General features: G+C 50.8%; 2 protein-coding genes across 3 annotated transcripts; both read left to right on the top strand.

The window, feature by feature from the left end:
- Positions 1–694: 694 nt before the first annotated feature.
- On the top strand, positions 695–5,007 carry LOC124469496 (toll-like receptor 2). The gene is made up of 4 exons (XM_047022830.1): positions 695–1,065; positions 1,400–1,526; positions 1,639–2,230; positions 2,380–5,007. Exon 4 carries the CDS (start codon positions 2,381–2,383, stop codon positions 4,838–4,840), a length of 2,460 nt encoding a protein of 819 aa, XP_046878786.1. The 5' UTR covers positions 695–1,065; positions 1,400–1,526; positions 1,639–2,230; position 2,380; the 3' UTR covers positions 4,841–5,007.
- A 565-nt stretch (positions 5,008–5,572) lies between these two features.
- On the top strand, positions 5,573–27,790 carry cnot4b (CCR4-NOT transcription complex, subunit 4b). 2 transcript variants are annotated; one of them, XM_047022756.1, is made up of 13 exons: positions 5,573–5,779; positions 12,089–12,331; positions 13,237–13,434; positions 15,869–15,955; positions 16,071–16,172; positions 16,266–16,391; positions 16,543–16,667; positions 16,883–17,089; positions 17,312–17,369; positions 17,542–17,797; positions 17,971–18,546; positions 22,513–22,755; positions 25,437–27,790. In XM_047022756.1, the coding sequence occupies exons 2-13, from the start codon at positions 12,158–12,160 to the stop codon at positions 25,751–25,753; spliced, it is 2,469 nt and encodes an 822-aa protein (XP_046878712.1). In that variant the 5' UTR covers positions 5,573–5,779; positions 12,089–12,157; the 3' UTR covers positions 25,754–27,790. The 2 variants fall into 2 exon arrangements, with proteins under 2 accessions (XP_046878712.1, XP_046878713.1); XM_047022757.1 differs by lacking the exon at positions 22,513–22,755.
- Positions 27,791–27,811: the final 21 nt, after the last annotated feature.

A 27,811-nucleotide genomic window follows, 5' to 3' on the forward strand; every position in this document is an offset into this window, starting at 1 on the left:
GAACGTCTGCACTTTCGTCACTCTCACCTGTCAGGGCAGACAGCCCACACACCTGGAGACCAAATAAACACAGTCACCCATGGAGACACAACTTGAGGTTCCACAAAGGTGGGACCTGGGGATTTGATGGCATTTTTTAGGGAAGGAAAGATTGTGTAAAGTCATATATAGTATACAGTATACTACTAAATAACATTGGGGAATCAGCATTCCTCTTTCTGACAGTAATTAGACCTGCCTTATGCTGTGGCACAGTTTTGCTGGCATCCATCCAAAAGGCTGTGAACCTTAAATGCTTGTGAGTGATGGCGCACTAATTTGATTAAGTTGCACGTTAGTACCACGTCATCGGTTATCCTCATCACTGGGTCTGCAGTCATGCTTGCGAAGTGGCTGGAAGGCCTAGACGGAAAAACCCCCCAACAGAATCACAATGATCACTGCTGCTTTGAAGAGATTCTCCCAATAACATCAAATACCCATCAAGTTCTGTCTCCTCCTTTCAACTCACAGCGCCAGAAAATAACTGTATCACGCCAAGATTTAACGCCAAGAATGAACGCCAAGAATGAACGCCAAGAATACTGTACTGAAGATGATCGTTCGACACGAATTGACGTCACCAGTATTGTTTTGAGGTGAGCTTTAAGAGGCGGGGTGCTGGTAGGGTCTATAAAAGTCATCTTGACATGGAGACATGAGGCTATTCTGATGTAGCACAGGCTTGCCACTAGCATGGATCACACTGTTTCTCTAGCTAAATATCTATGCGTTTCCCTCGTATTTTGCATGCAGATTTTGAGTTTGTTTGGAGATTCAGATGTGGGAGTTCGAAGAGGTGGAAGGCTTCACTGGGTGGGTACTCATCACTTAGCACGTCAAGGAGTTCAGCCCTCCATTGAGCCTTCAGACAGGCAGAATGACTCCCCTTTTCCTGGAGGGGTCATGGATCGCATTGATGGCGACCGGATTCTCCAAGGCTTTGGAGGGTTTGGAGGATTTCCAAGGCAGAAATTTGTGAACAGAGACCGTAGAGTGCGCTTTGGTCAGTTCAACTCAGACACAGTGAGTATTGGTGATGACTATAATCTAAAAACTGCTCATTGACATTCCAAGATTTTATGTTATCTAACTTTGTATTAAACAGTATAGACACAGACTACACAGTCTTCTGTATAACTTTCAAGTTTAAGCTGAAGTAAGAGAACGATTTATGTAAGGAACACCCCTGTCAATGTTCAGTTTTGAACAAAACAATTTGCGACTTAACATGGCAGGATGCCTTGGCCTTCCATATTCCTCAATGTTCAGGTCTAAACAACTGACCAGGAAGTGTTCAAGTGGCTGGAAGTGAGTGGTTCATTGTCAAGTACTTTCCTTTCCACATTGTATTTTTCAGCATGGCTGTAATGATATCCAAACCAGGAGCTGCAGAGTCCATTCTAACTGTACAGGCTGCTTGGGTCTGTACACTTGTAACGTGGACCTTGGAAAGTGCCAACTGAAGGGACTGTCTCGTAGGACAGGTAACTGAAGACTTTTTTGAAACACATATATGGCCACTCTGCAGCATGCATTAGGATCTAGGTGGGTTATAAGACATTCTGTTATTCACAAATCCCTGTTTTGTTTTTGCAGATGGTTTCTCCCAGTCTCTGAGAGATGCTTGGTAGAGAAGACCACCAAATCAATGATGTCAGTGTCCTAGAAATGTTGTTAGTTCTTAAGACATGTGGCTATACTTTCCCTTACTTGAAATAAAAAAAAAATGGCAATTGTACATGTAAAATCTTAAACCATTACTGCATTACTGAAGAAACATTATGTTTGTGTTTGTTCTGATAATTTGACAAAAAGACACTTCCTCATGGGCACATTCTTCTTGAAACTAAATATATTTGCTCCTGGCTAAAACGTGGTATCAGCACATTAAACTCACTTCTCTCTCTGCAAAAAAGGAAAGTAAATACACACAAAGATGCCAAACAGACACTGTCTATACTTGCACCCTTGTAAGATCTGGATAAGAGCGTCTGCTAAATGACGAAATGTAAATGTAAGAGCGAAAATGAAAACCAAGGCCTTTTTTCCCATTGTGTGGCAAAAGAGGAACCAGTCATTGGGCAATTCAGGCATATATACAACAGGACTTTATAGAAACCACACACTTCAAACATCCACAATACCAACCTGTTTAAACCTCTGCAGGAAAATCTACCAAAGCGAACAGGTAAAGGGCTTGTATATTTCTGTTGTTGTCTTTGATTTTCCATTCAGTACTTAGATTAGTCAGACACACACAACAAAAACAAACAAACAAAAAAATCAAATTACCATTTAAATGTGACTCATACGGTTCTACCTATTTTGTCATTTTAGCATGTCTTCTCTTATTTGGAAAACTGTCTTCACATTGCTTCTGTTTGGCCACTACACGGCCACAGGAAGAGAGACTGGATTTGAGATGTGTGTCACGTCAAGAAAAGGAATAAAAGACCTCTCAAATCAAAACCTTACCAAGATTCCTTCAAATTTACCAAAAAACATTGAATATTTAGATGTCTCTGGTAACAAAATATTACACATTGATGGAGCTCCATTTGTTGGATTATCTCACCTTTGTTTACTGAAGGCAACTTTCTGTGGTCTCAAACTAATAGCTCCAAATGCATTTGACCACACACCTGGGATCAAGGTCCTGAACATTTCACACAACTCTTTGTCAGTCATTCCCGATCTGTCTTTGCCCCAACTCAACATCCTCGATTTGACGAGGAACATCTATGAAAGCTGCCAACTACCAATCACCTTTCAAAACCTAACAAACTTGTTCTTCCTTGCCTTAGGGAGCAATAATGCTATTTCTGTGAATATCGACGACTTTGATTGGCTGAGAAACAAATCGTTGAAACATCTCACTTTGGAAACAGGAAACAAGTGGCAGGGATATGACTCTGGCTCTCTTGCAAGGCTCAAGTCACTTGAGGAAATTACCTTAACTGTTTCTTATTGTGAACAGGGTGACATTTACAAGAGCATACTCGTAGATTTGAATGAAACACAAACAGCTAGACTAACAATTGTCCGGTTACTTTCTCAACATTGCAATGTCTCTGGTGATCCATTTGAAAACTTTAAAACAATGAGATTCATAAGAAATCTCACAATTGTCGACACTTGGATTGATAGCTCAGTTATGGTTAAATTGATGAATAACGTGATTCTATCAAAGCTGCAGCAGGTGGCATTTGTCAATATCACTTATAATGAAGACACACCAGATGGCTTTCAGTTACCTTCAATAAACCACACGAGGAACTTGCAATCACTCATTTTCAACGGTGTGCACCATTATCAATACAGATACCCAATAATAAATGTGAGTTTAGACAATCTCTCGAACTTGTTGTACTTAAAGTTCTCTGGCACTGGAATGAACATTTCACCATGTAACCTCATATCTGATCTCCCTTTACTGGAAACACTGGATGTTTCGGACAATCTCTTAGATGATACAGGGTTTTGGTGGCCTTCTTGTTCTTATACATCGGTCTTTCCCAAACTGACACACTTGTCTCTGAGCCACAATCGTTTCGAAAATCTAGCCTTCATTTCAGCTAAAACCCGCCAGATGAAAGCCCTTCAATCTCTTGACCTCAGCTTCAACTCCATCCAGATCCACGATAAGTGCAGATGGCCTGCTCACCTGACTCGGTTGAGTCTCAGGCACAACAACCTGGGCAATGATGTTTTCAAATACCTGTCTCCGCACTTGGAGTGGATTGACCTGTCAAAGACAGGCATCACGATCATAACCAGGGAGGCCCTCCTGCCATTCCCTAGACTGACACACCTCCTGCTGAGCTACAACAGTATCAAGGTCCTCCCTGTGAACATCCATGCTCCAAAACTGCTCACTCTACATGTGGATGAAAACGCCATCACCTCCATCTCAAAGGAGAACTTTGGGGCGTTTCCCAAACTACAGGCCCTCAAGGCCGGGAACAATCCATTTAGTTGCACCTGTGACTCTTACTGGCTTGTGAATTACCTGAACAAGTCTATGCTCACTGACTGGCCTTTGGACTATGTATGCAACTTCCCTCCATCACTGACGGGTTTACCATTAGACAGGTATGTGCCTGGCGAGGTATCATGTCAAATGTGGCTTCAAGCAACCATAGCCATTCCTGTGACATTCGTCATCATTGGCATCCTGGGCCTCACCTTCCATGTCTGCGATGGTGTCTGGTACACAAAGATGCTGTGGGTGTGGATCCGAGTGAAACGGAGAGGCAGAAAGAAGGCGGACAGGTTGAAAAACGTGTCTTTTCGCTACCATGCTTTCGTCTCTTACAGCAACAAGGACTCTTCCTGGGTCGACAGCCAGTTGGTGCCATCTCTTGAAGGTGTTGGCCTGTCCCTCTGCATTCACGAGCGTGACTTTGTCCCTGGCGAGTGGATCATGGATAACATCATCAACTCTTTGGAGGCCAGCTACAAGACACTATTTGTGCTCTCCAAAAGCTTTGTCCAAAGTGAGTGGTGCAACTACGAGTTGGTCTTTGCCCAGCATAAGGAAATCAGTGTGCATCAAGACTCCTTAGTCTTTATCGTACTGGAACCAATCCCACCTGAGTCCCTGCCCAAAAAGTTTCTTAAACTGCGAAATTTACTGAGAAAGCAGACATACCTGGAGTGGCCGAAGGATGAGTGTAAGAGGTACTTTTTCTGGTCAAGCATCAAATCAATGTTGCAAACTGGAGACAGAAATATGGTGCTAAAGGATGTAGCTGAAGGCATAGCAGACACCTTACCTCTGCTGATAGATGAAGTTTGAGAGTGGTACTCACAAAAACAATTACATCAACCAATAGGTTGAATTACTTCAATACATAGAGATAATTTAGATATTTTACTTGTTATTGAGACTTGTGTTGTTTTAAGTGTGCATGCTGTGTTTGTTTAACCGTGTACAGTGTATCTGACTAATGAACAAAATAAAGAATGGCCATTTGAAACTGTCAGGAAATGTCTCCATCTGCTGGTATTCATTGGTCCTGCCCCACAAAGCACACACTTGCTCACAGTAGTAGCTCTGTGGCTCTGTTTTTGCTTATGTTTGTGCTTATCCAACAGATAAGCACAAACGTATTTGTGTTTTGTGAGTGAACGCACAAGTGGAGTGAGTGTCCACCGTCCATAACATTTACATTGGAATACTGAATTGGACTACCTTACCCATGAGACTACGTCAATGGAGCATGCGCACGGAGAAATAAATAAGTGCTCATGTTTTGTGATCCAGGCACTTCCGGCTACATGTAGAAGGGTGGAGTCTATAGCTCAATGAATATCCTACACCTAAATCAACTGTACTGCACTGTAGAGAAATACGTGTAATCTTATCCGTGTTACGTTATCGCTTAGTTGTGTGGACAGTGTGTACAAAAACGTTTTTATTCAGACGGTCTAAACGCCGTCCCGTTGACATAGGCACACGCCGGCATCCAAAACGTGTGTACTGAATGATTGCCCCCCCCCCTTCACTCCTCCTCATTTCAATGTAAGATGGTGGTTTGAAGGTAGCCAGCAGTTGCTATCCTATACCAACAGAGGCTTGATAGAAAAGGCAAGGTGTTCCCCTCAACAAAATACGTTTGAATTCAAACGCTGAAATAAATTGAGGTGGCTGCAAAATTACTGATTGTCAGATTCGTAATCCACGGCCCAATTTGTTGTGAATATCCCTGGAGAGGAATCCCAGAAAATAGGAAGGGTGAGTACTGTATCCCACAAACTATCGCCATAAACTATTCAGAGATGGCCAGTTTCCAAGTTGATGGTTGTAGTTATAAAGTAACATGGCTTCATGTGCATTGTGTAATAAGTCGTAATGTATGGCAATCCCAACATGTGTGACGAGTTCATGTTTGACAGGGAGCAGTTAAAGGTTCGCTCAATACAATTGATGGTTTTCTCTAGTCTAGTTGACTGAGATACTCAGATAGTGAGAGTCGCAGGCTTTGCCGGGGAAGTTAGGCCGCACTTGCAAAAGAACGCCTTTTTGCCATCGCTGGCATACCTAGCTAGCTTGCTGACTCTTACCTTGCTTGCTGCAGAACTAGCTTTAAAAAACATAAAGCTACATGTGAGTTTACTTTTCTTATTTGCGCTGTATTTTATTTGTTTGGTCATCTTTATTTTCAAGTTAGGACAGTGGCTTGCTACATAGGTTGTTCACACCTATACTAGTTAGCATAGCTGCACTGCTAATAGCAACAAGAGCCTACAGTACTGTACACAGTAAGTGGCTAGCTTGCTAGCTATCCCGGTATTGCAGCACCGGCTCTGAGACTAGATAGCTAGAAACATTTCGGGCCATGTTGACAACTACAGTTGTGGTAGCTAATATAGTGTTGCTTCTATTCTCTAAAATGTTTTCCTGATTGGTAACTTACAACATTAATGCACTGGACACAATACGTATGAACATGGTTTATCAGTATTACGGCCCAGTGTTGTATGGCCGGTACTTTGACAGGGCACAGTAGTAGCGCATATGCGAAATAGATGTATTTCTTTTCACAATCACATGTATTCATAGTGTGTTTGATGATATTAGGTTAACGTCAATCACACATTTCACATTTTAAGATTTGGCCCGAATTATTTATATAGATGGCTACCTAGTTAGCCTAGCTGTCGATGTTTGCAAGTTGTGTACGTAGCTAGATAGATACTTAGTGTTAATATTCATAGACATTGGCCATTGATTGCATTCTTGGCACCCACATATTCCTCTCCCAATGACAAAACCATAGTGTTCGATAACTGAAAACGGACCAATTTTCTTTATTATTGAAACCTAGCAATTTATAGTGACGTATTAAATGGCTGGTTTCGTCATCAATTTGTTTTTGATTGTATTCAACTATATAAGACATCTCAGATGGAAAACTAGTTAGACATGTTAGTTCTTAACCTGGGGGGGTCTATCCACATCCATCAGTGCTCTTGCTAGTAAGTGCTTAGCAAGCTCTTGGTCTCACCATGGAGGTAAACACCCTTGTCATGGAGGTCTTAGTCACCAGACGAGAGGATGCCAAAGGCCATCTCATCTCACAGTACTCTCTTGAGTAATACTACCCTGCTCCTTGTATTGTCTGTGTCAGAAATATTACAGCCTGCTCTTCCTTTGGTATGAGTCCCTGATGATATCTGACACTATTCCTACGGGTCACACACTCGCATCACATGCTCCTCGGCACCACAAGGGCCTTGCGAGCTGCAAACTGTAGGGAGACTTATCATGATGGTGAGAATGTGAAAAGTTATATATGGCTTTTTGTTGAACCATATTGTATGCCATTGTCTGCATTCAGTCAACATTGCCACACACGTTAACTGCTTGGCTATCTTCCAAATAAAGCAGCTAGTTTGGTCAATGACTTGTCTTTTGAGCTCACCTGTGTGTTTTACTGTTCACATTACACTTAAACGTACCTATTGAAGACGTAGGGCCGAAGTCTAATCAATGCATGAATGCAGGGCTGCCATATCCTTTGGCTGTTGGGCAACACTTTACTTTAAGGCCATAGCAATACTGTAAAAACAGTGTAGGTACATAGGAATGGCTATGTAATTAAACTATAATAATTCTTAAAGGTATAGTGCCAAACCTCCCCCACGGCAAGTTTCACTTTTCACTAAGCCGTTAGTACGTGTAACGATATGGCTGTTAGCTACAGCTATGTAGCTACACGGTAGTCGATGAAACGTTAGTGTAAAGCGGCATGCCGATGCATCACATTCACAGCTTTCTGCAGAAAGTCACCAAAGAGGCCAAGCGACACACAAGATGTGTCATCGTGTCAATCTTTTCTCTATTATATACAAACCTCTCTCCTTGTACATGGTTTTTATTGAACACCCGGCCTTGCAAATGGCAGACACTTCACTTTGGCAAAAACGTTTCGTTTCAGTTGTGTCCCCTTTTACACTGATGGTTCTCTTGTCATGCTGTTCACAGTTTGACATGGCCAATTCCTCTTGGACTTTTGTGGTAGCCCAAGTCATCAGTACTTAGCACAGCCAATGTTGTGTCCAAGGCAATATCCTTGACTGACAAGCAGACCTACTGGATTTTTCTGATTACACGTTTCAGTTTCCTTGTTAAATTCCGCCGAGGTGGCCGACCTGGAATGCTTTTTCTGGGCCTGTCTGTCAATAATTAATTGGAGAGAAAAGGTCACATAGAGATTGTGTAGAATAGGCCTAGTTGGTCTTTGTCGATGACGTGGCGTTAGCGGGGTTATTTAAGCGTTTGTTTCGAACGATTTACCAAGCCTTCCGAGACTCAGCCGATCCTGTGTGGGAAGTTAATGCCAGTGTTTACCTGGTGACATGGCACACACTCCAAAAGGCATCTTAGGCCTGAGCTAGTTCTTTCAGACAGAAGCGATGCCATGTCCTCAGCTGTCCTCTCTCCCAAGGCCAGATGCCACATAGGTTAGTAAATCAAGGAAATTGTCAGCCTGCGCTAAAAGTGCACAGCACCATGTTCACACTGAGCTGCTGGGGGAAAATAGATAGTTTCCCAGCTCTCTTGCTCCTGTCCCCTTGACAAGGCCCAGAGATTCAAGTCAGTGTCCTCGGTTTACCCCCTCGAATCCTAACCAATCCTGCATGGAGGAAAGGACGTCTACACCACAGACTCGTTTTTCCTTCAGTATCACCTCAGATATGTTGTGGTTGTGTACCGGCCTAACCGTGGCCCAGATCTCAAGGCGCTGATGGACAAAAATCTTATACTGCCAGACATGAACCTTAAAGCTTAGGCCCATTCCTGTGGCTTGAGATCAGTTTTTATCTCCATTCCAGAACTGGTTGCCCTTCACAGGGTAGGGGTGTGTGGCCCTCTATCTGGACCATACTTCTCATGTCAATTCAAAGTCCAGTTATCTTTTACTGACGGCTGTTTCATTTTCAACACGGACCGACCCATCCGCTTGAATCTTTTGGTTATGACGCAAGCTGTGGAATTTGGCAACGTGCTTTTGTTGGAGAGCTCTTTTGCAGTGCAGCGATTACACAGTGTTATGTTCTTGGTGGTTCCCTCGGATGTTGCGAGCCGTTTTGCTCAACAAGCCGATCCTGCCCTGCCCGCCCTAGGTTTTCAGATGGACGCCAGGCTGACGGCTCACCGCGCCGCATCCTGTCGTCTCGCGCTGCCAGTGAGCCGTGCGATCCAGATTGCGTCTCCCGTCGGGTAGGCTACCCAAAGTAAAAAAAACAAAAACAAGTCTTGCAAGCACTTTGGTGAGGCCTGAACTTAATCGCAGCGCCGTTCTCTGCAGGGAACCCCCTTCCACAGGCTTTCATTAGCAGTTAACAGATGTCTTCTGGAGCTGAAGGGAGAACCCCCCCCCCCTCCCGCCAAACAACTGGGGGGGGGGGACTCCAGAGCCAGACGGAGCCCCCTGTGGCTGGCAGCCCAGCAGCGAGAGCCGCGCAGCACACTCTCTCAAACTGAAAGCCTGGGTCGCTAATTCCATCGCAGGCCGAGTGGGAACCGGGCGGACTCATCGCAGCCGGCCCCAGGCCCAGCCCCAGCCAGGGCCAGGTTGGACTGATGACCCTACATGTAGACCAGGCTGGAGAGGGGGGCGGGGCCCTGAGAGAGCTCTTCTGCTTCCCGTCTCCACTTCCCTTAAAAGACAGAAGCGTGTGGTGGGGTCTGGATCCTCCCTGTTCATACCCGGGACACGGCAGGGTATTTTTAGACCCCCCCCCCCCCCTTCTCCCTGTCTTTCCTGTACTCTCCACTCTTTTGAGACCATCAGGGTCATCAGGGCTGCCTGATCTGCTCCCCCCGCCCGCTCCCATGTTCTCCCCCCTCTCAGAAAAGTAGCTACCTGAGATGCACATTTGGTTAAGAAGCTACAAATGTTGCACTGAATATACCTCTGTTTGATAGTGATGTAGCGCCCATATATCTTAGGTATGCTAATACCAAAGGAATTAAACAAGGTCATACATATTTGGCATTTTGGGATTGCCACCAGACTTGGAGGCTGTCGAGCATTTTTCATTATGAGCTGGCATTGATGGTTCACATTAGCCACTGATGTGCAACATTGTTGTATTGCCCATGTCCAGCAGCTGCTTGCTCCTGGCTGAGCTCAGGTGGTTGATGAGGAAACATGTTATTCATGTTATATATATATATCACAGATTATTTCTGTACCTATAGCTATCAGCGATGACCAAAGGCTTACTGTTGGTGGGTAAACAAGCAACGTCATGAAGGTAACTTCACACACCTTCTTGAATACCTTTAGGTCATCCTAGGTATCTACCAGGTCCTAAGTTTTCCCAACTGTCCTGTTTGAATTGCATCATCCGCGTTTTACTTTCAACCCAAAGCCTTGTGGACCAGTAGCCTGTGCAGCGCTAAGCAAAACCAAACCAAAACGCACACTCTAACCCAGAACAAAATAGGAAGACCAGGCCACCATGGGGAATATAGCTGGTTTTCTGTGCCCATTAGCTTAACGCCTACCCAAGCAGGAAAGCAGATTGGGTGAAACGATCAATTTCCTATCCAACAGAAGAGTGAAACGCTAGGGGTAAAATTCAAGCCTGTTGACTTTGTCTGGTTGTTCCCACAAGGCGCCCCATGCTGCGTTCCCCCCCCCTCCACTCCGTTCCTCTCCACTCCTCGTCCCCTCCGTCCCCGTGACGAGGTCTCCTCACGAGCTCCTCATGAGCCCTGAGTGGTCTCAGTGTGACTCCCCATCGCCATGACTCCTCAGCGCCACGGCGCTCTGTGCGCAGCTCTGCCCGGGCCCCTTCCTCCTCCGCCGACCGCGTCTGTTTGTGACTCAGCACTCCGCATCCGTCAACCGTCCCTCTGAATCACACCTCCCTCTAACGTGTGGGTGGAGATCACACGCCTCGCTTAAGGCACAACCTCCCCCCCCCCCCTCCCTGTTGAATGACTAGCAGGCCTTACCGTGTTTTGTTTTGGGATTGTCATTTAAGACGGCCACGCTTCACAATGCAAATACCGAGGTATGTGGTGGAGCCTGTTGTCGACAACATCTGTCTTCTGATCCGTGACATTGTTAGTGTGGTTCTCATTGTGAGTTTGTCACAAAGCATGACGTGGACTTTCTAACATGAGGGGACAGAAAGCGCATGCCCTCCTTCCTTCATCTCTGGAGCTTCAGCCGGAGGGACCACAAGGGTCTCGTCTGGGCCAGCCTCCCACCTCAGTCACCGCTGCGGAGCCTAAACTGACCGCACAGTCCACGGGTGGTCTCTCCTGTGGATGATTTCACCCAGCCCCTTCCCAGCCAATCACAGCCTCATACGGCTGTACCGAGTCCGTTTCAGGGCTGTGGTTGGCGACGGTTGGCGGTCAATTCCAATCAGCCCAACAATCCCTCACGCTTACAAGCTATGCCTTTTATGCCCAGACCTCAATTCCCAAGTCCCCGGGTATTACTCGGAAGACTGTTTCCCTTTCGTCTTCTCTGAAATCCTATTTCCTGCAGGCACCCAAGGTCAACAGAATAATGTTACAAGGATGTTACCCGTGCTCTGTCTGTAAATAAAAGTACAGCCATTTGTTATTTGATTGAGGGATTGTGTATCTAGTGAATCAACGCTCCTCTGGTGGGACTTGTATTTCACAATCTGTTTGTTAGTATCCTCTCTCCAAAGGTAGGCACAGCAGAAAACCAAAGCCGGCTTCTTGCTGTGGGGCATTTGTACTAATGTGCTTTAGGATTTCCCACTGGGTGGCCTACATCCTTGGAGTTCCCAAAGAAACTGTAAAGTCTGTAGAGTTTGACAGTGTTGTGTTTTCTTTTTCTGTTTTCCGGCACGTTGCTTTTGACACATACTGGTTTGTCTCTAGTCTTAAGGCTAAGACCTGCGAGTTAGGCTGAGCTCTGGCGTCCAAAAGGATATTGCTGTCTGTTTCTGGTTGTTTATCGGCTAGTTTGTTGGTTTCTGACAAGTCTCCTAGCTTTCTTTTTCCCCCCCTAATTCTTTTTTCCTCCTGTCTTCCTCCCCCCAGCCAAGCTCCCCCCCTCACCGCCAAGCCACTGTGAGAAGCAGTCCCGCCAGCGTCGCCACGTGTCGTAGAATGTCCCGGAGCCCGGAGTTCAAGGATGACCCCACGGAGTGCCCCCTGTGCATGGAGCCCCTGGAGATCGACGACGTCAACTTCTTCCCCTGCACCTGCGGCTACCAGATCTGCCGCTTTTGCTGGCACCGCATCCGCACAGACGAGAACGGCCTCTGCCCCGCCTGCAGGAAGGTAGGCGGCGCTCCCCGCTCTCACCGCCACCCCCCCCCCCCTCCCCCCCACCTCGGACAGGACTGAAGTCATAATCCACCCCCCCCACCCCCCAGTTTAACAGTGAACAATGACTGTGTCAGAAATGAGATCAATATGTTGTATTTGTTTTGGCTATTTAATTGCACAACATGCTTGCCACTCCCTTCCACGGTTCGTTGCCTGAGGAAGTACATACAGGTATTTTGCGGATTAACACCGGGGGTTTTCCTCACAGGGGCCTGCTTGACAGGGGAAAGGATGCCGGAGAGAGAGTGCGTTTGATCTCATGCTGTACCGTCCCTGTAAGCTTTGATAACCAGATTCTAACCACTGCCTGAAGGGGTTTCAGAGTGAATCCATCACAACAAGGCAGCTGTCAAGGGCGGGGGGGGGGGGGGGGGGGGGGGGGGGGGGGGGGGGGGGGGTGACACGCGGCGAAGCCACCAAATCTGAGGCGCTTTCTTTCTCCCCGTTTCCAGCTTTTTTCTCGCTTCCTTCCTTTCCCTTGCTTTCTTCCTTTTTCTTTGTGTGCAATTACTTTCTTTTTTTTTTTCTCTTCCCTCGGCCCGCCAATTCAGCTGATCGATGGGGAAGTCTCCCGGCGTTTGCACTTGACAGGACACAAAAGACTAATGGCCTCCATTTTGACGGTGCACTTTCGCCAACTTTCCTCCACCAGGAATAAGCAGCGATCAAAAAAAAAAGGGGGGGGGGGGGGGGGGAAGAAACGCATTGTGTGAATGTCGACCCAGGGACCCGTGCGTGCATGTAGCCAACAATGGCCGACGCCATTAGGGATGTTTACCACCCAGTCCAGAAGTGTGTGTGTGTGTGTGTGTGTGTGGGAGAGGGTCTGACACGCATCTCTCCTCCCCGCGGTGCAGCCGTACCCGGAGGACCCGGCGGTGTACAAGCCCCTGTCCCAGGAGGAGCTCCAGAGGATCAAGACGGAGAAGAAGCAGAAGCAGAACGAGAAGAAGCAGAAGGTGACGGAGAACCGCAAGCACCTGGCCAGCGTCCGCGTGGTCCAGAGGAACCTGGTGTTCGTGGTGGGGCTGTCGCAGAGGCTGGCCGACCCCGAGGTAAGGGAGCACACACACACACACACACGCTCTCCTCGGTTTTTGTAATCTGTTATGTTGTTTCCCACGTCCCAGTTCTTGCCTTCCTTGTCGGGCTGCGGTGATTTATACTGGCTGTCTTTTTCCTGGTCAGGTTAATGATTGGACAACGAGTTTCAATGAGACGCTTTCACGCTCGCACACACAGGAAATATGTTTCCACCTTTCTATCCCGGTTTGTGGTATCTATCAAATCAGGCCTAGGGTGGTGGGGAGGGCCTGTGGTCCTGTTTGGAGTCCAGTTTTAGCTGAGGCAGTTTTTCTTTTGAGTTATCCACCCATCCCCCCCCCCCCACCCCAGGGAAGGAAAGCTAGGCATCTCTTAATAATACAAATACGAATGCTTTTTATTTGTAGTGCACCCTTTTTTGTCTAGGCAGTTTCAGGGTTCTACAGTCATTAAAAAATAAATAAAAATCGATCAAAAGTAAAGGGCAATAAATAGAAACGCAAAGTGCAAACAAATGCATGCTATAAAGATAATCCTTCTTAGAGAGAAGTTTTTAAACTCGGGGCGCTCTTGGCTGGAGAGATCCACAGTCGGAGGGTGGCGGGGGGGGGGGGGGGGGGCTGAGGGCCTGGGCCTCCACCAACACCAGGTTTGTTCTGGGGGGCGTAAAGGAGGAACCTAGCTGGACCTGGAGAGGCGGGAGGGGTTGTGGGCTGAGAGGAGATCTTTTGAGGTAAGGGGGTGTCCTGTTCCATGGATGCATTTCTAGGTTGGCAGTAGGTAGTAGACTCGTCCCCAGTGAAAGGCTAGGACGATGGGGGTGATGTCATCGGGATGCTGGCTGTGCTGCTTTTGGAGGGACTGGAGCTTCTTTAGGTCCTCAGGGATCCTGTCCCCATGACAAGTGCAGCGCAGGAATCCAATCTCCGATTGGGCGGGGATGACGACCACCGAGCAGAAAGGGGCTGGTTTATAGCGAGACATCAGCAATGAATCTGACACGCCTCCCCCTCCATCCTCCTTTACTACACTAGCAGACCCCAGGTACACATCAGGGAGGTTGGATCCAGAGCGCCTGATATGACATGGCTCTCTAGAGCAACTGGACTGTTGTGTGAAGACCCCGGCTCTTCCAGGGGTTTCGTGTTCGATTTTGAAACCACGTTTTGTCGCTAGCGGTCGTGAGGATATTCTAATGACATGGCGAGTCCACGTGGGGTTTTTATGTATCCTCGGAATACAGCATAAGCAACCATCGTGTCAGCGGTGGGTGTATTCGCTCATGAGAAACCACAGTTCTGTTTGCCAGTCTCCCACGCAAGCCCGCTAAGACGACGACAACAACAGCTCGAGTCGCTCTGGCGTCCCAGCCACCCCTGCTTGAATGGCGTCCAGCATCCGCCATGAAGTCACTCTCTCTAAAAATAGCCCAGAACTAATTATTCATCTCCCCGGCTGCAAAAACGGTAAGGGAGAATGGGAAAAAAAGTGTTCATTTGGAAAGTGGTAGAAGGAAAGATTTCAAGAAGTGTTCAGTTGTTCCTCTGGCCATGCAAGTACATTTCTGAAACCAAGTACATCAGAAACCAACCATAAACATCGTCACCTAAACGAAAGGGAGAATGTGTGCCACAGAGGCTCTCTGGTCTTTCTCCAATTTCTTTTCTTCAGCAGTGAACAATCCAGGTCTGGTGCTAATTAGTTTGTCATCATTCGGAGGTACCTCTTATAGATCAAACTTAAAAGCAATAGCTTTGTTTGGGCGCCTTAAGCACTAGTGATGACCAAACCCTGGAAACATATTTAATTGTATCCTAAATCATCAATATCAGTCCAGAACATAAGCCTGTTTGTCGGATAGATGATGTTCCAGAGAGATGGTGCTCTCAATTCCAGTTTTACATAACCATTTGTCCCCTGACACACTTTCTTCTTTTATGTATTCATTATACCCATGTATGCCTGTCCTTATTACGCAGTGCGGCCCCTGCAGCGTCATTGAGCTGTGAAGTCTATTTTGTCTCTGAAATCACACGCAAGCTGCAAGGCCCCCAGCACACCAAGTAGAGTCGCACGTTGACAGATTATCATCTCCAGTTCAGACCTAAATGACTTGCCGCCCCCTGTGTCTCCAGTCTTGCTGTTTTGAATCGTCAGTCTTTGTGTCTAGAGTTTGAGTTATTTTATATATTAATATTTCATGAATATAAACTTGAGGACTTGGCACATGGGACTACAAATGGCTTCCCCTCAACTTCAGATGGCTGAGTGGTTAGGGAGTTGGGCTGTTAATCAGAAGGTTGTGCAAAAAATGACGTTGTGTCCTTGGGCAAGGCACTTCACCCTACGTGCCTCGGGGAGAATGTCCCTGTACTTACTGTAAGTCGCTCTGGATAAGAGCGTCTGCTAAATGACTACATGTAAATGTGCTTCTGCTCCTTCCAGGTTCTAAAGAGGCCAGAGTATTTTGGGAAGTTTGGCAAGATCCACAAGGTGGTCATCAACAACAGCACGTCCTACGCAGGCTCACAGGTGGGCAGGAACTCCCTTTTTCGCCCCACAGACGATTGACGGCAGGTGCCGATCAGTGGATCCCTCGCAAACCTTTCTTCTCCCTTTAACCCGCCTTGTCCTGTTTGGTTCCCAGGGTCCTAGTGCCAGCGCATATGTGACTTACATTCGGTCGGAAGACGCCCTCAGAGCAATCCAGTGCGTCAACAACGTAGTCGTCGACGGCAGGACGCTCAAGGTGAGCCGCGTCAGCCAATGACGGCCTTCCCTTTTTCTTCTTCTTCTCTTCCCGCGCTCAACCCGTATCTGTCTGCGCTTGCCCCTCCCCCAGGCTTCTTTAGGAACCACAAAGTACTGCAGTTACTTCCTGAAGAGCATGCAGTGTCCTAAACCGGATTGCATGTATCTCCACGAGCTCGGCGACGAGGCGGCGAGCTTCACGAAAGAAGAGATGCAGGTTAGACGGGGGGGGGGGCCCTCTGAACCGGGAGGAGAGCCGGTATCATACATTTGAATTTCCGTCCGGATCGATGAAAGTGAATTTGAAACGTGACGGTGCCTTGTGAAACCCTGTGGTGTTCACCTGAAGCTGTGTGTGGGCTGTCCAGGCAGGGAAGCACCAGGAGTATGAGCAGAAGCTGCTGCAGGATCTATACAAGATGAACCCCTCCTTTCTACACACCTCGGCCACAGGGGGGGACAAACCAAAGGGGAAGCCCAGCTCTTTACAAAGGTACTGTTTCTGCAGCTAACACACATTCAAGCAGGTTTGGGAGCTGTGTGTCTCTGTCTGTAATTTTTTTGCAGTTAGTCCACCATGCACATTATGCACATTGTTTGAAGTGCAAGAACTGTAGGTATCAAGCGTATTGTCGGCGTTCCTGTAAAACCATGAACCCCCCCCCCCCAGCTTTTATTGAGAATATCTCCGCTTGTTTCCCTCCTCAGGTCCAACAGTAACAACAAAGACGCCTGGCCGTCGTTACAACCCACAGGGAAGACGGCCAACGGGCTGTCGTCAGAGCACAGGAAGTCCCCGCAGTTAGACGGCGGCTCCGACTCCGAACACATGACCCCAGACGGGCCCGACTCGGACCTGGGCCTGGGCCCCGCGGCCGCTCTCTCCCCCTTCTCCTCCAACTGTGACCCCGCCAGGTAACCACAACACCGTCACCGGCAAGCCCCTCGCCCGCCCGGCAACAGTCGAGGCACGCGTTGAATTAATATGCATGCATGACGTTACCTCAGTCAAGTACACTCTTTCCGACACGAGCGCGTTGCTCCTTTTGTGGTGTTGTTACGAGCTGGATGTGTAGGCGTGTGGTCGGTGGAGGAGATCACTCTACTAACCGTCGGTTGCTCTGCTCTCTTTCTCAGCCCTAGCGACAAACTGCCAGACATCATCAGTATAGGCAACGGAGAAACCTCGCAGCTGGTAAGAGCTGCGACACAAATCGACTTAGACGTGGATAAAATGCATGAGCAGGAAAACTGTGTTTCGATGACCCTACAAGGCAATGACGTCAAAACTGGCTTATTTTTTTTCTTCCTTCCTGTCTCACGCCCCACTATCTTCCCATCTTCTGACCCCCCCCTCCCCCCTCCAGCTCCCGGGCAGCGACTCCCCATCGCCCCCTCCCGGTTTCACCAAGCCCAGCCTGGTGGTGCCCCTCAGCGTAGCAGGCATCACGGCCCGATCGCCCTTCGAGGGCGCCGCCGCAGAGTCCCAGTCGCTGTTCTCAGACAACAGCAACTTCCGGCACCCCAACCCCATGCCCAGCAGCCTGGGCGGCTTCCACAGCTCCCCTCAGAACAACTCGGACTGGCCCACGGCGCCAGAACCACATAGCCTCTTCACCTCAGGTGGGGTCCCCACGTCTTTGCTAGAACTTTCTTGTGAAGGACTGCTGCGTGCGTGTCTTACTTGGAAAGGGGGGGAAAACGTGGAGGTCGTGCGCTGAGGTACCTGAAGCGAACGCGGCTAACAGGTTTAAGCTAACTTTGGGTCTTGTATCTCCTGTCCTTGTCCCCTCCAGATACCATCCCAGTATCTTCCTCCACAGACTGGCAGGCGGCCTTCGGCTTCGGCTCGTCCAAACAGCAGCAGGACGACGACCTCGGCTTCGACCCGTTCGACATCACCCGCAAAGCCCTGGCCGACCTCATCGAGAAGGAACTCTCCGTGCAGGACAGCTTCTCCTCGCCCCTGTCGCCCGGCCCCCTCCACCCCAGCCCCCACCACCACCACCACGGCTTCTCGCTCCCCGCCAAGGCGGGCCTCGGCCCCCCCGGGGGCTTCCCCCCCCCCAACCACCTCCTCTCCAACACGGGCCTCCCCAACCACTTCTCCCAGCACCAGAGCCACCCCCACCGCCAGTTCTACAGCTCTTTCAGCTTCCCCGGGCACCCGTCCTCCTCCTCGTCCTCCTCCTCGTCCTCCTCCTGCGCCTCCCGCCACCCGTGGATGGGCATGGCGGCCGTGTCGGCGCCGTCGCGCCACAACTTCGCCCACTTGAACCCCGCCGCCACGGGCTCCGGCTCGCGCAGCTTCCTGGACTTGAGCATGCTGCCGCAGCACCACAGCACGGGCCTCGGAGGCGTCCCCATCACAGGTGAGGAAGGGGGGGAGCGCGCAGGGGGGGGCCCGCAAGGGGCTTCTGGGAAGAGGGAGAGCTTTTTGCCGGGTGTGTTCGGAGCGTAGGCGGCGGGTTTGTTCCGTCTATCGGAATCACACCGGCTTCTGAGCGGGGAATAGAGCTTTTTTATTTTAAAGGGTGCGTTCGACACCGATCGTACAATTGGAACAAAACGGAACGCAAGTAAGTGTACGTATGCAGAAGTAGTACAGTCGCAGCCAGACGAAATCTAGCCATGTCGTCATTGGGATCCATTGCGCGACGGATCCCACGGGTGACCACTGGGTGGCAGCACACGATTACGGTGACGGGGGTGGGGAACAGCAGGGGGGGGAGCAGATGCAGAAGTAGTCCAGCCCACCGGGAGCCCTATGCTAGGAAGCGATGTGGAGTCGGGGCTTCTGCTTCTAGAGTGCCTACCCATCATTGCGTTCGGAGTACTTGTGATGCGCGGTGGAGCAGTCCTCCGTAACCCGTGATTGCGTTCCCCTTCTCACGCTCTCTCGGCAAAGGCAGCCGGAGCATATGGCATCATTAGCTAATGTGCCATGGAAGTGCTCTCCGCCGAAGGAGCAAATGGAGGCTGACTGAAACATCCGGATCATAGAACAGCTGCTCTACCAAGCAGTCCCCCCCCCCCCCGTGACACACTACTATATTCCTTCTAGAAATAGACACCTTCCACTAAAGAGCCTGTCCTCAAGTTCAGTACACTCAAGGTAGTAAAGTCAGTATGGTAGTACTGGAAAGCACACTCACACACACACACACACACACACCACCGCCCACCTCGTTTGAAGTGACTCGAGTGATTTTAGCGTCAGCCCGTGCCGTTCTACGAACCGCAGTGCACGCTAGCTTGGTTCCGTCAGTGTTCCGCCCCCGAGAATGTTCGGTACAGTGGAGGGCTTAGTCAGAGCTTACCACCAGCTACAGGAGTACAGGATTTGCCTCCCAGTCCCTGAAGTTCTGCCTAGCCCAGGGGCAGGTGCTTGGATTTAAAGAGTACATCGTATAAATCATTCATCGTCCCCCCCCCCTCCCCCCCCTCCCTGTTGGTTTTGACGAAAGCGAGTGTGCTTTTGCTCTGTGTCTTTAAGGCACCTCGTGTGAAATAGGTCCCCGTGGTGGGATTCTGAAGTGTGGATGGGAGGTGGGGGGGTAAGTCTGGAAGTACTGTGTGTCTTCTGCCCCAGAGTCATCGAGTCACGAATGCAGAGTGAGTGTTTGCCGGGGGAGTTTGAGCTCTGCATGTAAACCTGTGTGTGTGTGTGTGTGTGTCGTTTGGCTGAGGCAGGGTCTGGTCAATGTCTCGTCTGACATCAGTTCCGGGCACCCTCATCCAGGTGGAGTATTATGATTTGTAAATGATTTTGGACTTCCTTTATGAAGAGATCTGTGATGTCCGAGGAAGAGGGGGGGGGGGGGGGGTGTCCCTTGTCGCGCTGCTCTCTCTGACCCTACTGTCACATGCATGCTGATGTACACCCCCCCCCCCCATTACTGGAGCAGGCAGGTATGTCGTTGCGAATGAAGGCTGTGTGTGCGGGCGTTTCTGTGTGTGTGCGCGCGCCTGTGTCGAGGTGGACCGCGTCCAGGTCCGCGCTAATAATGCCATCCCCGTTCGACAGTCTAATTAACGACTTAGCTCACAGTGAAGCCAGCAGTGTCCAAACACGAGAAATTGGCGGTTAAATGGAGCCAATTAAAAAGAACGGAGGCCTCTATTGGCTGGCGACCTTTCCCTAATAACGGTATCATAAAAGGGAGTCCAGCCAGTCTAATGTTAAATAATTCCGATCCGTTGGAGAAGGGTGGCGGTCTATGACTTTTGAATTGATTTCTGAAGCCAGCTCTCTCTGTCTCCTTCCCTCCCACTCCTCTCTGCCTCATGAATAAACCATGACGCGGCTTGTTTATCCGCTGATGCAAATGGCAACATAGGTGATGATGTTAATGCCAGCCACGCTCCCCTGCTTGACTAGCACATTAAAGATGAGAGGCAGGAGGCCCGCCGGAGGGGCCGCAGCCTGCGCCATCACAGGGGAACACAGACCCAGACACCAATCGGATCTGGTCGCGTCTCCCCACACCCAGCTTGTCTTGTCTACCTACAGACCATCCGTAACTGTCGAACGGGTTGGAGATTGGGCTGTTCGTAGCCCCTTCCTCGAGAGTGTAGCCACGCTTTCCCCTATCCGCCGATGACAGCCCCGTCCAAGCGTAGGGCCCTACCCCCCCGGGCCCCCGAGAAAGGGCTAGCATTTTAGCCCAATAGCCACCTACTGGACGGTCGCAGCTGGCCTGCAACACACACCAGCAGTCATCCTGTCAATTAGTATTTATTATTCATCGAGTGGCTGGTGAGTTGGAGTGCTCTGGCTCCTCTCAGGAGGGACCAGTGTCGACACCAACCCCCCCCCTCCCCCACCACCAGCACCACCTCCTCATTAGTCTGTGCTCTAATTGAGCCGAGCTCTAACAACACCACACACGCGCGCGCGCCACAGTCAGCCAGGAGACAGGACACACAGTCTCGGTCTGATTTCTGCCGGGCTGCTGAAAGCCTAGAATCCTTGTTATTCGTTCATATTTCCAAAGTACACCCCCCCCCCCCCCCCCCCCCCCCCTACCTGTCCTCCACCATCCTCCGCATGTAGCCACAGTAACTGGACAGCCTATAGGTTACCCTGGTCCAGTCCACCACTGTGAAACCCCAGAGGCTTCTCTCCATCACAAGGCTGTGTCATGCATTATAAACTCGGGCTAGAAACCAGGATTCGGCGTGATTCTCGGTGATGCGTACCTCGACACGTCTGGTGTGTCGGGACCACTCTACCTCTCCCCCCCCCCCCCCCCCCCCCCCCCCCCCCTCCCCTGCCAAGACTTGGACATGTGTCCGTTCTGTCGAGTCACTGTACCAAAGTGTGTGTGTGTGTGCGTGTGTAAAGACAGAGAAGCAAGGTGACTGTCCCCCTCCAGCGTCCTGGTGCGTCGGCGCTCTCTGTCCAGCCAGGGTACCAGGGTATCGCAGGCAGGTGCCACATGTTGATGAAGGCCGGCCAGTGGGGGCCCGGCCCGTGGCCCGGGTGTTTTTCCGTAGCCCGGTGCAGACTGGACAATTAGCCCATCTCTCCTCTGGAGGGGGTCTGCTGCCTGCCCCCTTCCCAGGCATCCCGGGGGGGAGGGGACGCCTGTCTGGCCGAGGTTACTAAGGACCCTCATGTACACACTGTGTGTGTGTGTGATGTGTCCTGAAGGTGGCTGGGCAGCCATAGCAGCTAGTTGAGCCCAGTGGGAGTAGGCTTCCCATCAGCCGTCTCCTCCGTCCCGTCCCTCCCCCGCCCCCCCCAACCTCCACCAGCAGCAGCCTGATGGAGGGGCAGCTCCCCACAGCTCGGCTAGATACAACCAAGAAAGCAAAAAACCACACACGCACACAAAACCCACGTTGACTTTGGCGTCCGCCCAGAGAAACGAGCTGCTGTATTATTTAGAAGGGCCCAGCTCCCCCCCCTCGCCTCTCTCTCTTTCTCTCAGCGTAGCGCTGTGCATTTAAAGTACGAAATGGAACGAGGAATTGCAGCGCAACGGAGGAGTTTAATCAGCTGTGTTTTCCACTTTACGTCCCCATATAAACATTAAGGGGACGGGGGACGGAGGGGCTAGTAGTAGTCTTCAGTCTTCTGCAGTCTGTAACCTTACACGTTGTTCAAGGATAAAGAGAGAGAGTGTGTAGTGTGGGGTACTCTGGCGTATAAAGAGCCTCGGATGGCTTCGGGTTGTTTCCCGGGCTCCCCAGCCGGACAAACGCCTCGCCCCGATTGGCCGGGGGCCCCGGCCCCCCCCCCCGCCCCCCCCGACGCGCGAGCGGCCGTCACCTCTGTCCCTGTTGTGCGTGCCTTCCTCTAAGGGCTCTGTCTCTCTCTGTTTTCCGTGCAGAACACAGCGGGGCGGGAGAGGGTATAAAGGTGAAAGAGTGGCAGGACGGCCTTAGGGCGCTCCTGCCCAACATCAACATCAACTTTGGGGGGCTGCCCGGCTCCTCGCCGTCGTCCTCCTCTTCGTCCTCCTCCTCGTCCAGCGTTAACCACACGGGGGCGCCGGCGGGCTCCAGGGGGGGCGTCTCCCATAGCCTTAGCTGGGATGGGACGGCCAGCTGGATGGACCCAGCCATCATCACAGGTAACTGGACCCGGTAGAGGGGGTGCCTGGCGGAGACTAACCTGGTGGGTGGGGTGGGGGGAGGGGTGGGGCGGGGCACTAGGACCGTGGGGAGGGGGGCGGGCATATACTGTGGTGTGTGTGTGTGTGTGGCGGAACTAACCAGGATTGTAGTGTTGGAGGGGTTCTGGCTTAACTTGGGTGTGGGGTTGAGGGAGATGGGGCGGGGGTGCATGTCAAGTTCTGCCTCTGATCTGGCTAACAAACCCTTGAGCTGCTTTTGTGTGGCGTGTGTGTTTTGCGTGCACTGATTTGCTCTCATCTTCAAGCGGTTGTGCGTTTTATCAAAACACCGCCCAACACCTCGGTCAGCGGCGCCGGCGACATCCCATCGGCTGCGTTCGTTCCGGCTGTGTGGGCGGCTCCGGTCCTACCCAGTGTTAATAAAGCCAGAAGGGAGGTCACGCTGGACCCCGGGGGGCATGTTGTATGCCGAAAAGAGGGGCATGTGTGTGCGTGTGGGGCGCCCTGTGGTGTTGCGTGAGAGATGTAGGCCACGCGGGTCGTGCCACACTGTCAGATGGAGGAAGAAAAGGAGAGGGGGACACGGAGAGAGAGAGATGATGGAAACGTACAGGAGGAGTGAACTGTCGTCGTCGTCGTCATTGCTAATCACATTGTGGCGCGTAACGAGCTGTGGAACGACCAGGAGCTTCCCCTGCAGGGTTTGACCGATGACTCGAATACCCTGGGATTGCATCGCAGACGACAGCCTTGAACTTGATCCCCCCCCCCCCTCCTGGGTTACGGAGCATGTTAAATAGAATCGAGTACAACTTTATTGTTCGGTGCAGGCTAAACAATTGGCGCCATATCTTCTGTGATGCCCACTTGGGATGGATTGGATATGTGTTTAATGTAGCCTATCTTTTCTTTATTTTGTTTTTGCCAATTATAGTTGAGATTTTCTATTACATTGTTTTTGCCTCGTAGTGGCTCGGTGTTTGCGGTGGCGTCGGAGCATAGTTTATAGGAAGCGTGGTCATAACATCTCTGCTTATTCTACAGTGACATAAGGATAGAATAAATCGTCCCAGCTGCACACTAAGCAGTTTCTGGGTCACTTATTGTGAGGGGGGGAGGAGGGAGGGGGGGGGGGGCAATACTGCATCTTGCTTCACAGCCAGCCAAGAGTCAGTCCAACTACTCCCCTGAAATCAATACCTCCAGTACACAGCATACTTTACAAACAATAAGATGCTATATATCTAGAACTAAAGTCTGGACCGTGTTGCCCGGGGATACGGCGTGGACCCGCTATCGGCTCTCAGATCTGCACCGTCACAGCGGTCCGCGATAGCATGAGCACCACCGTCCCTGAACTCTGGGAACAAGTGACATCTATGTCAACGCTGTGCGGGGGGGGGGGGGGGTTGACTAGCCCAAGGGGGGGGGGGGGGGGGGGGTGTTGAATGAAACTCTCAGCACCTGAGGCAATTACACGATGAACACCAAATCTCTTCCCACTCCCTCGTTTGTGCTTGTGATTATGCCTCTTCCCCCCCACCCACCCCATCTCCACGGGCTGGCTGCGATGCAGACTACTGTTCCTCCCCCGGTGAACCCAGCGCTCGCCGCAAACTGACTATCTCTCCCCCTAGCGGCGCTCCGGTACGTCAAGCCCGGCACATGAAAGAGATTTGAGGACTATTGGGTTTGACAAACAGGAGCCGTCCTGCAGCACCAGGCACTCGGGGAGCAGCATCGCCCTCGTTCAGCACAACACCAGCGCAATTAAGGCTGTCGCTTCAAGTTGCCCGCCGTACAGATATCTAGGGGTTGAACGTTTCCGTAGGAATACTAGCGTGTCATCATGTGTCGGGCACTGCAAAGGTTCATCGATTTTGTGACCAATGGATCAATGGACTCGATCTTGGGTGTCATTCTCCTCGAGAGGTGGAGCACCAATCAAATCAACCCATTTTTCCCCCTCTCGTTTCTCACACAGCCTATTGGCTTGAGGAGTCATCGATAACTCCCTCGAAGGCAATGCTCCTGAGCACCAATTAGCTCCCTTACCTCCTGACCTGTGGAGGGCCGGAGCAGTGGCCTGTTACTGGGGCCAACTCCACCCCTGACCACCCTGCCTACCTGCCTGCCTCTCTCCATCTCCCTTGCCAGGGATTTCCTCCGTTAGGCTATCAGGTTTCGCCACTAAATCACATCACGGCTCCAGACTGTGTTCATAAGAGCCGGTTGCCCCACTGGGGGATGTAGGCAGTCCCCCCCCCCCACACACACAAACACACCCCAACTGCTGGTGTAATAGTGGCCGATCGATTCTCTCCTGTCTGAGCCCCGGGGCTTTAATACCAGGGCCTCTTATCAGGCCCTGCGGCCCAGACCGGAGCCATCGATACTCAGTCTGGCCAGGCCCGCCAGACCGCTCCGCTCAGCCATGATCCCAGCTGATCAGCTCCTAACCTTCTGTGCCGACAGAGAGAAGGGAAGGAGGGGTGGCGGGAGGGAGGGAGTGAGGGGAACAAGGATTGATACACACAAACACACACATACACACACAAAGATCAGAGCACAGGAGTCCTCTTGGATTCACTGCAAAGATGGAGAAATCCATCGTCTTCAGATCTGTGGTTGTGGTATTTATCTCTCTCTCTCTCTTCCTCCCTCTCTCTAACGCCCAGGTATCCCGGCCTCGGCAGGCAACAGCCTGGACTCTCTCCAGGACGACAGCCCCCCCCACTGGCTCCAGTCCCTGCAGGCCCTCACAGAGATGGACGCCCCCCCCAGCTCCGCGGTGCCCCCGCAGCCCCCACACAGCGGCCCGTTCGGGAGCCAGGTCCCCCTCCACAGAGGCGGCTGGGCGCCCTACCCGCCCCCCGCCACGGCCAACCCCGCCGGCCAGTTCCACTCCCCCCCGCCAGGCTTCCAGACAGCCTTCAGACCCCCGGTCCAGACCCAAACAGACCTGCTACAGAGTGCAGCCATGGATCGTCACTAGGGACTGTGAAAACACACACACACACACTTGCATAAACACACAGACGAACCCCACGAAGACATGCGTGAAACACAGCAAACCAAAATCACCCGAAGTACAAAATACAGAACTATTAACAAAATAATAACAAGATTAAATGCAACTTTATTTCTTCCATCTCCTTGGTTCCTCATCTTCAGAGCTCTTGTGTCCTTTTATTTGGTTTGGATCCCTTGTTTCCCTTGACCTTTGACCTTTTGGCGCGCCATCCCAGTCACACTTCCTGTTCACGTCGTAACGCGTCCTGATCACATGACCACCGGGAGCACCTCCATGACAGCGAAAGAGACAGACAGAGGCCTCAGGGTGGCCGTGACTAATCCGGAGGTGGGGGGGGGGGGGGGGGGGGGGGGGGGGGGGGGTTTAAGGAGCTCAGGTTTTTTATTTTATTCTTATTATCATTTTTTCAAACTCATAAAGAAAATGGCAATCCAAATAGCTGAGCAGCGGATCATAGGAAATGCCCCGTCCCCTAAAACGGAGACAAAAAACCATGCTTGAGAGGATTATGCCCAATAGTGCAAGTCCAGTTGACTGGTTGCTCCGGAGGCCTCGGAGCAGGATTGGAACACGTCTGCCTTCAGAGCGCCAGTCAGAATCCCTTCTCCCCGTATGCCTCCACGCCAACGGAAGGCTCCGCCTACCAAGCCTGGGGTGGGGTGGGGTCCCTCTGCAGCAGGAGTCAGGGTTACGCTACACTGAAGAATGGTGGGGGTGGATGTGGGTGGGGGGGGGGTGCAATTCTTCGAGGTGGGTTCTTTTTCCCCTTCATTTAATTCACAGGATCAAAGGAATTAAGGAGGATGAAAAGCCCAAGTCAAAAAAAGCCTTTACTGAGCTTGATGCGGTCGAACTGGAGCCGTCTGGAAACGGCCGAGCGTGCAGCCGCGATAGGTTCCCCCCCCTCGCGCTGCGCTCAACCATGGCCATAAAAGGGTGTGAGTGCAGGCCCAGTGCCCCCCCCACCCCCCACAGGGTGGAGAACGTGCACCTCTCTCGAAGATGACGCGCGAGCGGGCGGGAGACGATCCCCTCCCCCCACACGCCATTTAAAGCGTAGCGGCTCAACCTCTGTATCAGAGGGTAGTTCCACGCCGCGCCCCTCGGGGGCGACGGGCGTTTTTAACCTGCTTCGGCACGAGCGCAGGGCAGGGTGCGTGGACTCTGGAGCGCCACCGTGTGGCGCCTCTGTGGGGTTTGCCCTCGCTCCCCAGACTCCCAGTGTCGATGCTGCTGCTACCGGTTTGGCTCCACCGTTCACCTCATCATGAAGAGGAGGATGGAGGAAGTGTGGGGGGGGGGGGGTTGTTTGACTTAGCAAGCGAGAGATGATGTGTGAAGATTGGGCCTGTGTTTGCCCCAAACTTATGCCTTGGTTTTTATTGTAGTGTAAACGAAAGGCTAGGGAGCATTTTTTTTCTGGCATGGCATATTTAGAAGGTATCAGAATCAGGGGAAACTGCAAGCGCGGTCACTTATAGAAGAGAGCACATTTTAATCATTATTAGGCAACAACTTGAGGATCGTTATCAATTCAAACGGTGGCCTTGTAGATAGCAGACCGGCTTAAGAAGCACCGTCATCCACCCGGTGGACGCGTGACAGCTTCTCCACCACCATTACGTTACTCGTCAGTTGAACGGTTGTTTCCTGGGAATGTGTGCCGGGATAGTGGAGTCACAGGTCAACTCGAGCAATCGCCAATGTCGGGGGGACAGTCCCCCATGTACCTGTGTCCCCTTGCAACCCTTCATTTAGTTTAACGGGCTTCAGTTTTTGTCACTTTCCATTAGGGTCCTTACAACCTTTTCAGTATTCAACAGTATTCATGTGGATTAAGGATTTAAAACTTGAGGAAACCAATTCAGTCCAACCATGGGTTTTACGCAATGCAACAAAAAAACACACAACATAAGTCAAATGAAGAGCTGAAGGAATTGTATCTCTCCACAGGTCTGGAAGAAAAACTAAATCTTAAATAAAAGACAAAATGTGACACTTTGGAAGTGTGAGTCTGTT

Source organism: Hypomesus transpacificus, chromosome 7 (genome assembly GCF_021917145.1).
Source record: "Hypomesus transpacificus isolate Combined female chromosome 7, fHypTra1, whole genome shotgun sequence".
Lineage (NCBI taxonomy): Eukaryota > Metazoa > Chordata > Actinopteri > Osmeriformes > Osmeridae > Hypomesus > Hypomesus transpacificus.

Excerpts from the sequence above, each read along its gene's own strand:
- LOC124469496 (XM_047022830.1), top strand. The coding sequence starts at position 2,381 with ATGTCTTCTCTTATTTGGAAAACTGTCTTCACATTGCTTCTGTTTGGC.
- cnot4b (XM_047022756.1), top strand. The coding sequence starts at position 12,158 with ATGTCCCGGAGCCCGGAGTTCAAGGATGACCCCACGGAGTGCCCCCTG. Across the intron at positions 15,956-16,070 it reads CGTCCTACGCAGGCTCACAG|GGTCCTAGTGCCAGCGCATA; the intron begins GTGGGCAGGAAC and ends TTTGGTTCCCAG. Across the intron at positions 16,668-16,882 it reads AAGCCCAGCTCTTTACAAAG|GTCCAACAGTAACAACAAAG; the intron begins GTACTGTTTCTG and ends TTCCCTCCTCAG.